The 12,500-nt window shown below is 46.0% G+C and overlaps 1 protein-coding gene across 4 annotated transcripts in view; it reads left to right on the top strand.

The window, feature by feature from the left end:
- The window catches only part of LOC115119488 (forkhead box protein P4-like), a 180,648-nt gene that overhangs the window by 83,430 nt on the left and 84,718 nt on the right, over positions 1 to 12,500 (top strand). For all 4 annotated transcript variants that reach the window (XM_065001867.1, XM_065001866.1, XM_065001869.1 and 1 more), the window contains exon 3: positions 581 to 670. In XM_065001867.1, coding sequence (XP_064857939.1) covers positions 581 to 670 — 90 coding nt within the window. The remainder of the gene's footprint in view (positions 1 to 580; positions 671 to 12,500) is intronic.

Below are 12,500 nucleotides of genomic sequence, written 5' to 3'. Positions count from 1 at the left end.
GGGAGACGCGGAATGAAGAAGGTAGAAGCAGGGTGAGGAGAAAGAGGCTGGGAGGAGGATGCAATGGGAGATGGTTATGGAAAGGAAAAGACACACAGAAAGGGTGCAGTCAAGTGAGGGAAGAGGCAGGGAGAACCACACACAGTGTTATGCCAGGTGGGCTTCTCTGGTGTTGAGGAAATCAGGCCTGGCAGCTTGGCAGAGGGAGTGGGCACTGGGGTATGGTGTGTGTGTGGCAGGCTGCCATTTCCACAGTGTGTGGTTATTAGTGTGTGTCTGTGAGTAGTGAGTTACCATACCTGTGTGTGTGTGTGTGTGTGTGTGTGTGTGTGTGTGTGTGTGTGTGTGTGTGTGTGTGTGTGTGTGTGTGTGTGTGTGTGTGTGTGTGTGTGGGTGTGTGTGTGAATACATCTGTTGAAAGTGTTATGAGGTGCAGGTTGAGACCCTCCTCCTTGTCTACCTTGTCTTTCAATTCAAGTGGCTTTATTGGCATGGAAAACATATTTTTACATTGCCAAATCAAGTGAAATGAATAAATAAATGTGAAATAAACAATACAAACATCTCTCCCCCCCACCAGGCCCTGCAGGCAGCCAGACAGTTCCTCCTCCAACAGGCCTCTGGACTCAACTCCCCCAGCAGCAACGAGGTGAAACAGAGCCCGGTGCAGGTCAGAACACACACAGTACGCATCTCTCTCTTTCTCCCTCTCTCTATCTTCCTATGTCCTTCTCTCTTTCTCCCTCTCTCTCTCTCCCTATGTCTTTCTCACTCTCTCTCCCTATGTCTTTCTCTCTCTCTCCCTATGTCCTTCTCTCTTTCTCTCTCTCTCTCTCTCCCTATGTCTTTCTCACTCTCTCTCCCTATGTCCTTCTCTCTTTCTCTCTCTCTCTCTCTCCCTATGTCTTTCTCACTCTCTCTCCCTATGTCTTTCTCTCTCTCTCCCTATGTCCTTCTCTCTTTCTCTCTCTCTCTCTCTCTCTCCCTATGTCTTTCTCTCTCTCTCTCTCTCTCCCTATGTCCTTCTCTCTTTCTCTCTCTCTCTCTCTCCCTATGTCTTTCTCTCTCTCTCTCTCCCTATGTCTTTCTCTCTCTCTCTCTCCCTATGTCTTTCTCACTCTCTCTCCCTATGTCTTTCTCTCTCTCTCTCCCTATGTCCTTCTCTCTTTCTCTCTCTCTCTCTCTCTCCCTATTTCTTTCTCTCTTTCTCTCTCTCCCTATGTCTTTCTCTCTCTCTCTCTCTCCCTATGTCTTTCTCTCTCTCTCTCCCTATGTCTTTCTCACTCTCTCTCCCTATGTCTTTCTCTCTCTCTCTCCCTATGTCCTTCTCTCTTTCTCTCTCTCTCTCTCTCCCTATGTCTTTCTCTCTCTCTCTCCCTGTCTTTCTCACTCTCTCTCCCTATGTCTTTCTCTCTCTCTCTCCCTATGTCCTTCTCTCTTTCTCTCTCTCTCTCTCTCCCTATTTCTTTCTCTCTTTCTCTCTCTCTCTCTCCCTATGTCTTTCTCTCTCTCTCTCCCTATATCTCCCTTTGTTTTTCTCTCTTTCTCTCCCTCTCTCTTTGTCTCCCTTTCTCTTTGCTTCTCTCCGTCTCTGTCTCCCCCTCTGTCTCCCTCTCCGTCTCCCCCTCCATCTCCCTTTCCCTTTCCCTCTCCGTCTCCCCGTCTCTCTCTCTCTCTCTCTCTCTCTCTCTCTCTCTCTCTCTCTCTCTCTCTCTCTGTGAAAGGGGTCTTTGTAGTGATGGGGCACTAGGCTGTTTTCCGAGCTGAATTCCTCAGTGAGTAGAACGTGTGGGGTTAGCTAGAGTGCAGGATCCCCACTGACAGACAAACACTTTTCTCTTCTCACTAATGCACACGCAAACATTACACTCATTTTACTGTGCCTCAGACTGGGACACTTGTTAGGTCCAAATAAATAACTTGTCTAAAGCAAAGAGTATCGTAATAAAGAACAATATAAAGGAGGAAAGGGAGAGGAGGAGGGTTTGGCGGCTTTGTTCTGTTGTCAGGATGAAGGGGTGTAGCTCAGAGGTGATGGCCATTCTGGTTGAACAGCGTGATCTCTCGTTAGGGTCTCTCGTTAGTGCAGCGCTCTGTTCATGAACAAACATCAATAATTACATTAAACTCTCACTCACTGCTACCACTGCAGAGAAGAAGAACAGAGAAGAGAAAAAAGAAGAGATGAAGATAGGACATTCTGAGGTCTAGTAAAGTTAGCTAACAAACTGAGGCAGGATAGAGCTGGAACAACGGATTCTTCCATAACAGATTGGCCCCAAAGGAATTAATTTATTCACAATTTATACCTCACTGTATAAGATAACTGTGATAACACACACACACACAGATTTTCACAGAGTTTTGTCTCAAGCCCCTGGGCATTTATCGTTCTCTCGATGTCTATCTCATTCTCTCTCTTTTTGGTCTCTTGCTCATCTACATTCTCTGCCTATCGCCCTCTTCTCTGTTGTTTACCCTCTTCTCTTTCTCTCTCTTTTATTCCATTTCCCTCTCTCGCTCTAATTTGTCTTGTTTGTTCGTGGCTCGCCTCAGTTTCCCCTGCCTGTACCTCAGTTCCCCCTGCCTGTACCTCCGTTCCCACTGCCTGTACCTCAGTTCCCCCTGCCTGTACCTCAGTTCCCCCTGCCTGTACCTCCGTTCCCCCTGCCTCTACCTCCGTTCCCCCTGCCTGTACCTCAGTTCCCCCTGCCTGTACCTCCGTTCCCACTGCCTGTACCTCAGTTCCCCCTGCCTGTACCTCAGTTCCCCCTGCCTGTACCTCCGTTCCCCCTGCCTCTACCTCCGTTCCCCATGCCTGTACCTCCGTTCCCCCTGCCTCTACCTCCGTTCCCCTGCCTCTACCTCCGTTCCCCCTGCCTGTACCTCCGTTCCCCTGCCTCTACCTCCGTTCCCCTGCCTCTACCTCCGTTCCCCTGCCTGTACCTCCGTTCCCCTGCCTCTACCTCCGTTCCCCCTGCCTGTACCTCCGTTCCCCCTGCCTGTACCTCCGTTCCCCCTGCCTGTACCTCCGTTCCCCCTGCCTCTACCTCCGTTCCCCTGCCTGTACCTCAGTTCCCCCTGCCTGAACCTCCGTTCCCCTGCCTCTACCTCCGTTCCCCCTGCCTGTACCTCCGTTCCCCTGCCTGTACCTCCGTTCCCCCTGCCTCTACCTCCGTTCCCCCTGCCTGTACCTCAGTTCCCCCTGCCTCTACCTCCGTTCCCCTGCCTGTAATCAGTTCCCCCTGCCTGTAATCAGTTCCCCTGCCTGTACCTCCGTTCCCCCTGCCTGTACCTCAGTTCCCCCTGCCTGTACCTCCGTTCCCACTGCCTGTACCTCAGTTCCCCCTGCCTGTACCTCAGTTCCCCCTGCCTGTACCTCCGTTCCCCCTGCCTCTACCTCCGTTCCCCCTGCCTGTACCTCCGTTCCCCTGCCTCTACCTCCGTTCCCCCTGCCTCTACCTCCGTTCCCACTGCCTGTACCTCAGTTCCCCCTGCCTCTACCTCCGTTCCCCCTGCCTGTACCTCAGTTCCCCCTGCCTCTACCTCCGTTCCCCCTGCCTGTACCTCAGTTCCCCCTGCCTCTACCTCCGTTCCCCCTGCCTCTACCTCCGTTCCCACTGCCTGTACCTCAGTTCCCCCTGCCTGTACCTCAGTTCCCCCTGCCTGTACCTCCCGGCATCCTGTACCCCCGGCATCACTACTGTGTGAGCTGTCACCCCCTACCCTCATCCCCACATAGCTACAAGCATCTCCATGTCTCAACATACTCACATCCAATGAGTGTATGGTTGGCTAGGGTCTCTCTCCTCCCTGTCTCCTGACTCTCTCTCTCTCTCTCTCTCTCTCTCTCTCTCTCTCTCTCTCTCTCTCTCTCTCTCTGTCTCCTCCCTGTCTCCTGTCTCTCTCTGTCCCAATTCAATTTCAATTAAATTCAAGGGGCTTTATTGCATGGGAAACATGTGTTAACATTGCCAAAGCAAGTGAGGTAGATAATATACAAAAGTGAAATAAACAATACAAATTAACAGTAAACATTACACATACAGAAGTTTCAAAACAATAAAGACTACAAATGTCATATTATATATATATATATACAGTGTTGTAACAATGTACAAATGGGTACACAAGTACACAAGGGGAAATAAATAAGCATAAATATGGATTGTATTTACAATGGTGTTTGTTCTGTACTGGTTGCCCTTTTCTTGTGGCAACAGGTCACAAATATTGCTGCTGTGATGGCACAATGTGGAATTTCACCCAGTAGATATGGGAGTTTATCAAAATTGGATTTGTTTTAGAATTCTTTGTGGATCTGTGTAATCTGTGGGAAATATGTCTCTCTAATATGGTCATACATTGGGCAGGAGGTTAGGAAGTGCAGCTCAGTTTCCACCTCATTTTGTGGGCAGTGAGAACAACAGCCTGTCTTCTCTTGAGAGCCATGTCTGCCTACGGCGGCCTTTCTCAATAGCAAGGCTATGCTCACTGAGTCTGTACATAGTCAAAGCTTTCCTTAAGTTTGGGTCAGTCACAGTGGTCAGGTTTTCTGCCAGTGTGTACTCTCTGTTTAGGGCCTCTCTCTCTCTCTCTCTCTCTCTCTCTCTGTCTGCTCCAAGTGACTATAAGCTCAACAGCACCTTTTCTTGAAAGGAATATTTTATAATTTCATATCTTGGTAGCTCCACTGAAGTAATTGATGCAATCATACAATGGCAGAGAGGAAGAATGAGTGAGAGGGTGTGTGAGTGAGTGCTGCGGGGAAAAAGGCATTTAATCCAGTCAATTCAGAGGAGCGACTGAGCGACTGGTGACACAGCGACTCACTTCAGGCACAAAATGGCTGCTGCTCAGGTTGGGCTCTCACACATGCAAATGAGGCCTAACGAATAATGGAATCTTCTGGAGCTCGATAATTAGATGGTTCTCTTCTCTCTGAGGGATGGAGAGTGACGAAGAGGGAGAGAGACAGAGAGGGGAGAAAGTTCCACTGCTCTCCTTCCTCTCCCCATTATATGTCTTCATATCTCACCTTTTGTATTATTATTATTACTTTTTGAAATGAGTTTTTTAATGATAGGGGAAGTTTGGGACCGAGCTGAAAAAGGTCTTTAATGACATCATATTCCCTAAAGCCCTCTGGTCAAAAGTAGTGTTCTGTAGTGGAATTCCTTCTGGAACGTCTCTCTGTCTGACCTGACACATGTGCATCACAATGCAGTCTGTGCCACCCACACTTGGCACACACACACTTTTGGTACAGTTGGCACACACACGCACACAATTGGCACACACACATTTGGCTCCGGTATGTGTGTGTAATCGAATAGCTGGGCGTGTGGAATGTCCTGTTTTCATGTATTATTAAGGAGCTTGTTTAATTAGAAAAAATGAAGACTCATTAGAGAAATGCTAATTAGCTTCCCTCCCTCCCTTTCTTCTCTGTGTCAGTGGAGGGAGCCTGGCACCGGCACTGAGGGAGAGAGAAAGAACAGGGGGGGGGGATATGGCCCCTTTACAGATCAAATGATACTAAATAAAAGAACACAGTGTTGATATCACATTGCTTAGTTTAGATGAACTTTAGGTTACTTTAGAATATCTTTAGCATTACTTGTGAATGCTAAACCCGGTTCATTGTATTTTCTACCCAACTGGTGTCTGTCACATCAGATGGAACTCTGCTCTGTGTCTGAATAGACAGGGTCTTACCCTTAGTCTGACCCTGAAACCAGTGGGGGCTGCTGATGGGAGGACGGCTCCTAATAATGGCTGGAACAGAGCGAATGGAACAGCATCAAACCATGTGTTTGATGTATTTGATACCATTCCACTAATTCCACTCCAGCCATTACCACCAGACCGTCCTCCCCAATTAAGGTGCCACCAACCTCCTGTGCCTGAAACACACTTATCTAAGCCATACTTATCTAATTCAGACTTTCCTCAAATAATGTTCACCACTAAATCTTGATGACTTCATGTAATTCTTAAACTGAACGTTTATGTGTGAGGACTCTATGCATACTGGGCATGTTAGCTTGTTTTGATAACCTAAAACGTCCGTTTAAGTTCATTTGAGGTTAGCCAAGACTAGTTCTGAGAGCTTACACAGCTAGCCCAGTGAATCAGGGGCTAAGACCTATTTCACTTAAAACAGTTTGCACTGCAGACAGTTTCTATGCTTTTTTCCCCAAAGTGTTTTTCCCAAAGCACTCCTTTTGTCCACTCAATGAAAGTGCTTAGTTGGCAGTTTTTCTCCTTTTATTTGATAGATGGGGGAGGGGGGTATTGGGGTTATATGGTGTATTGACAGTGTGTGAAAAGAGGATGGGGGTAGAGGGATAGGGGTATATAGGGGGAATTCTGGTCTGGTGCTGGAGTGAAGGGGGATGAAGAGGTAGAGGAGGGAGGGATAGTGGGGAGGGGATGGAGAGGGAGAGTTTGGGTCTGGGTAGTGGAGTGAAGGGAGGATGAAGAGGTAGAGGAGGGAGGGATAGTGGGGAGGGGATGGAGAGGGAGAGTTTGGGTCTGGGTAGTGGAGTGAAGTGAAGGGAGGATGAAGAGGTAGAGGAGGGAGGGATAGTGGGGAGGGGATGGAGAGGGAGAGTTTGGGTCTGGGTAGTGGAGTGAAGTGAAGGGAGGATGAAGAGGTAGAGGAGGGAGGGATAGTGGGGAGGGGATGGAGAGGGAGAGTTTGGGTCTGGGTAGTGGAGTGAAGTGAAGGGAGGATGAAGAGGTAGAGGAGGGAGGGATAGTGGGGAGGGATGGAGAGGGAGAGTTTGGGTCTGGGTAGTGGAGTGAAGGGAGGATGAAGAGGTAGAGGAGGGAGGGATAGTGGGGAGGGGATGGAGAGGGAGAGTTTGGGTCTGGGTAGTGGAGTGAAGTGAAGGGAGGATGAAGAGGTAGAGGAGGGAGGGATAGTGGGGAGGGGATGGAGAGGGAGAGTTTGGGTCTGGGTAGTGGAGTGAAGGGAGGATGAAGAGGTAGAGGAGGGAGGGATAGTGGGGAGGGGATGGAGAGGGAGAGTTTGGGTCTGGGTAGTGGAGTGTGAAACTCTATTTTGTGATTTGAAACATGAGTGAAATCAGTAATGAAGGCGGGTCGATAACGGCCTCTTACACTTCCCTCTGAAGTACCCAAAGTGTGTGTGTGTGTGTGTGTGTCGTTCCCTCTGGAAATGTGTTGTCATTTTTATTCTGAGGCACTGGGGCGTTAGATGGAGAGAGTGAAGGGGGGTGGAGAGGAGGAGGGATAAAGGAGGAGGATTTTCCACTTGAACTTGCTGGTCTCAGGCCGTCCGCTCCAGAAGGGTTTTTCCATTTGTCTGGCCCGTCAGAGGGAGGTGTGTATTTGTGTGCATGTATACCGACCTTGTGCCATCCCGGTATATCCTGTAATACCGGCACTGAACACAAGCAGGCTATTTTCAAACCACAGTGAGCCTCTTTAAAAGGAAGGTTAGTAATGCCAACGAATGTAAAAACCCCATAGTGAATGCTAACTGAATGCCAACGAATGTAAAAACCCCATAGTGAATGCTAACTAAATGCCAACGAATGTAAAACCCCATAGTGAATGCTAACTAAATGCTAACTAAATGCTAACGAGCGCATGCAAACATTTTTATACAGTCTCTGACAAACTATTTGCAGGACAAACATCCCAGCTCATAAAGTTATACAAGTAACTTAAAAATGCAACTCACAGTTTGCTGCACGCACAATAACAATATTAGACAGCAAGGCTCTTGATTCAGGAGGAGATTCTCTGCTATTACCAAGAAGCTTGATTCAGGAGGAGATTCTCTGCTATTACCAAGAAGCTTGATTCAGGAGGAGATTCTCTGCTATTACCAAGAAGCTTGATTCAGGAGGAGATTCTCTGCTATTACCAAGAAGCTTGATTCAGGAGGGGATTCTCTGCTATTACCAAGAAGCTTGATTCAGGAGGGGATTCTCTGCTATTACCAAGAGGCTTGATTTTGCAAGAAGATAACCACTTAGCTAGCTAGCTAGATAACTAGCTACTAAATTAGAAAAACAAATGCACAACTGCAGAGCATTTAGCACATTTGAAACGGTTAATCACAAGAATGGCTTCAGATTATGTGGCCAATGTGGCCAATTTATATCTCTGATCCTGTGCTGTCCATTTATGTTTTTTCTATGTTTTATTTATATCTGTAAATCAACCATTGACATCAAGCCACACCCGGCCACGATTACAGACACCTGTGGGTCCTTCCAAACTATATAAACTAGTCATTATACCCTGATGAAGACAGCTTGTCTTTCCAAACGTTGGTTGTTAAAATATTGCATCTGAGGCTCTCCTTTTCTTTTTCAAGGCCACTCTGGTCGACCTACATGATGTTCTTCTGAACATGTGTTCCTTGCACTCTCTGCGGTACCTCTAACCCCGCTCTCCTCTCACTAGCAACGTCATGACATGATTCTACTTACTACCCACTCCTCCACAGGTCTTCACAGGACTGTGGAAGAATCTAGTCCATTTACATAGATAATACGGTCTCCATCCAGTCTGTCTTCCCTGTAAGGCCCATGTTGTTTTCTTAGATAGGGGTGGAGAGAAGGCCTGGTATCTTCTGTTACAGGTAGAGACAAACACCTGGTAACCCATTGGTGTGTTTGTCATCAGCTCTGTAATGAGAGTCTCCATTCTCTATACACACACTCATATAATAGGCCTCAACCTTCATTTTCAGCGCGCACACACACACACACTGACACACACATGCAGCCTTCACCCTTCTCATAAAATAATACCTTCCTTCTCCCCGGGAACTGTTTGAAGTGGGCAGTGCGACGCTTTAAACGCTAGCCCCACCTGGCTTCCCTCATCAGTTCCCCCCTGAGAAATGTGGCCCCTGCCCCTGGTAGACATTAAAGAAAGGGAGAGAGGGAGTTTCAGACAATGGAGATATTTACGTCTGCTCTCTCTTTCTCTTTGGAGCCTGAGCCTGAGATTCACCCTCCTTTCTTCTCCTAGCCTGTAGGTAGTCCCTCCTCTCCTCCTTTGCTCCTCTCAGTCCAACAGGTATTCCGTTTTCCTCTCTGCTCCTTCACTTTCCTTCTCCTTGCCACTTATCTCCTCTCCTCTGTTTTCCTCTCCTCCTCCTCCTCCTCTGGTATTCCCCATACTGCTAACGGCCACTCTCACCTCCCTCATCCCTCGTTCCTCAGCCTAATGAGTAGCGACAGCATGTTTACCTGGAGGGAGGGAGGCCGGGATGGAGAGTGGGAGGGAAGGAGGGGACAGTGAGAAGATTGTATAAATAAACAAATCATAACCCAATCAACAGGAAGCAGAGGAGTTACCCACACACCATGAGAGATAGAGGGAGAGAGAGATATAGTGTGGGCTGAAAGCCAATGGGGCGAGAAATTACAGAATGACAGAAAGATGACAGGATGGAAAAGGGTCATGTCTAGAAGGGATGCCGCTAATGTCAAAGTGATGTAAAAATGTGCATATTCGATTCGCGTCAGGGACGATTTTTGCATATTAGCTAACCCTGACCCTTTTCCTAACCTTAAACTGATTCTCCTAACCTGCTACGAAAAGTCACTTTTGATATTAGCGGTATCCCTTCTAGTCAAAACCATGAAAAGGGGGGATAGCAGACTCTTTGTGTGTCTGTCGCTGTGTGTCTGTCTGTGTGTCTGTCTGTCTCTGTGCCTTTGTGTGTGTGTCAGTGGTCCCTCCCAGGGTGAGGTAGGTAATTCTTAGTGACAGCGATAAACAGCGCTGAGGTTTGTTCCTAACGTGAGAGGGCATGATGGAGGGGGGGGGAGAGAAGAGGTTTGTGTCATTCTATTTCTCTTTTCTTCATGCCTTCTCCTTGTCATCGTTTCAGTGATCTGCCTCTTGTGTGTCCCCATATAGCGTCAGGCAGGATAGATCGCTTAGATGGAGAGGCTGTTAATACTCTGATTATAGGGTCCTTTCTCTCACATCACTCTTCTGGGCAACCGTCACACACTCAGACACAGTCTTATACATGTACACACAGTCATATACATGTACACACAGTCATAAACATGTACACACAGTCATAAACATGTACACACAGTCATATACATGTACACACAGTCATAAACATGTACACACAGTCATATACATGTACACACAGTCATATACATGTACACACAGTCATATACATGTACACACAGTCATAAACATGTACACACAGTCATATACATGTACACACAGTCATATACATGTACACAACACAATAATCAAAACACTCACAGAGGGTAAGGGGGTGAAGGATGCATGGTGTGAATTACTGTCAATTCTCTACATTGTTAGTCTAACAGGGAGGTGGAGATACCGTTTCCCTTCTCTCACCATACTGTGCTACACATGTCTGTGTGTGTGAAAAAAACTACAATTTAACATGTATATTACACGCAATGAAAAATATTAATGTTTGTGTGTGTGTGTGTGTGTGTGTGTGTACAGTCGTGGCCAAAAGTTTTGAGAATGACACAAATATTAATTTTCACAAAGTCTGCTGCCTCAGTTTGTATGATGGCAATTTGCATTTACTCCAGAATGTTATGAAGAGTTTTGCCATGCAAAAGAACTGAATCCCCCAAAAACATTTCCACCCGAATTTCAGCCCTGCCACAAAAGGACCAGCTGACATCATGTTAGTGATTCTCTCGTTAACACAGGTGTGAGTGTTGACGAGGACAAGGCTGGAGATCACTCTGTCATGCTGATTGAGTTCGAATAACAGACTGGAAGCTTCAAAAGGAGGGTGGTGCTTGGAATCATTGTTCGTCCTCTGTCAATCATGGTTACCTGCAAGGACCTCCAAAAGCCTTCGCCTCCCCAGACCTTAATCCCACTGAGAACTTGTGGTCAATCCTCAAGAGGCGGGTAGACAAACAAAAACCCACAAATTCTGACAAACTCCAAGCATTGATTATGCAAGAATGGGCTGCCATCAGTCAGGATGTGGCCCAGATGTTAATTGACAGCATGCCAGGGCAGATTGCAGAGGTCTTGAAAAAGAAGGGTCGACAAATATTAACTCTTTGCATCAACTTCATGTAATTGTCAATAAAAGCCTTTGACACTTATGAAATGCTTGTAATTATACTTCAGTATTCCATTCTGTATTCCACATCTGACAAAAATATCTGGAGACACTGAAGCAGCAAACTTTGTGGAAATAAATATTTGTGTCATTCTCAAAGCTTTTAGCCATGACTGTATGTATGTATGTATGTATGTATGTATGTATGTATGTATGTATGTATGTATGTATGTATGTATGTATGTATGTTTGTATGTATGTATGTATGTATGTATGTATGTACAGTATGTATGTATGTATGTATGTATGTATGTATGTATGTATGTATGTATGTATGTATGTACAGTATGTACAGTATGTATGTATGTATGTATGTATGTATGTATGTATGTATGTATGTATGTATGTATGTACAGTATGTATGTATGTATGTATGTATGTATGTATGTATGTATGTATGTATGTATGTACAGTATGTATGTATGTATGTATGTATGTATGTATGTATGTATGTATGTATGTATGTATGTATGTATGTATGTACAGTATGTATGTATGTATGTATGTATGTATGTATGTATGTATGTATGTATGTATGTACAGTATGTATGTATGTATGTATGTATGTATGTATGTATGTATGTATATATGTATGTATGTACAGTATGTACAGTATGTATGTATGTATGTATGTATGTATGTATGTATGTATGTATGTATGTATGTATGTATGTCTAGGTGTGCGGCAGCACGCCATGTGATAATTAGCCAGTAATATGAGTTGGCAGAGGAGCCTCTAGAGAATGCTGCAGTATTCATCACGGCTTTATTTAAATACAGTCGTTTAGAGAGTGTGTGTTTGTGTGTGTGTGTGTGTGTGTGTATTTAAATACGGTCATTTAGTGCAAAGCTCATTACAGCTAGACTGCCCTTGACAGTGGAAATGATACCACCCCCCCTCAACCAACACACCCCTACACATCACTGGCTCCTCGTCAAGCCCATATGGAAGAGAAAAAGGCCCTTTCCCTAGCTCTCTCTTCAGCCATATTGTAGTCATCATCCTAAAAGAGTTTGGAAGTCTGCAACTTGCCATGGCATCATGTTCGTCACATATACAGTACATCTAACTTTGCTTTCACAAATGATGGCCATTTTAAAAGGCAATGCATTCCGGTTAAAGTCTACACTGTGGTTATTAGCTGGCCCAGCTGTGCTCCATATAGCTGCTCACATCCATGTGATTTCATCTGAAATGGAAAACAGAGATCTGGAATGAAAAGTCATCAGGGGAGGAGAGGAGAGAGAGATGGAGCCTCATTGAAATGCATGATACATCACCCTCTCTATCCCTCTTCCCAACCCTCTGGGACACAATGCCTTTTCCTCTTTCTCCTTCCATCTCTCTCTCGCTCCCTCTCTC

Source organism: Oncorhynchus nerka, linkage group LG15, assembly GCF_034236695.1.
Source record: "Oncorhynchus nerka isolate Pitt River linkage group LG15, Oner_Uvic_2.0, whole genome shotgun sequence".
NCBI classification, from domain to species: domain Eukaryota; kingdom Metazoa; phylum Chordata; class Actinopteri; order Salmoniformes; family Salmonidae; genus Oncorhynchus; species Oncorhynchus nerka.
This window is presented reverse-complemented; position numbering and strand designations above follow the sequence as displayed.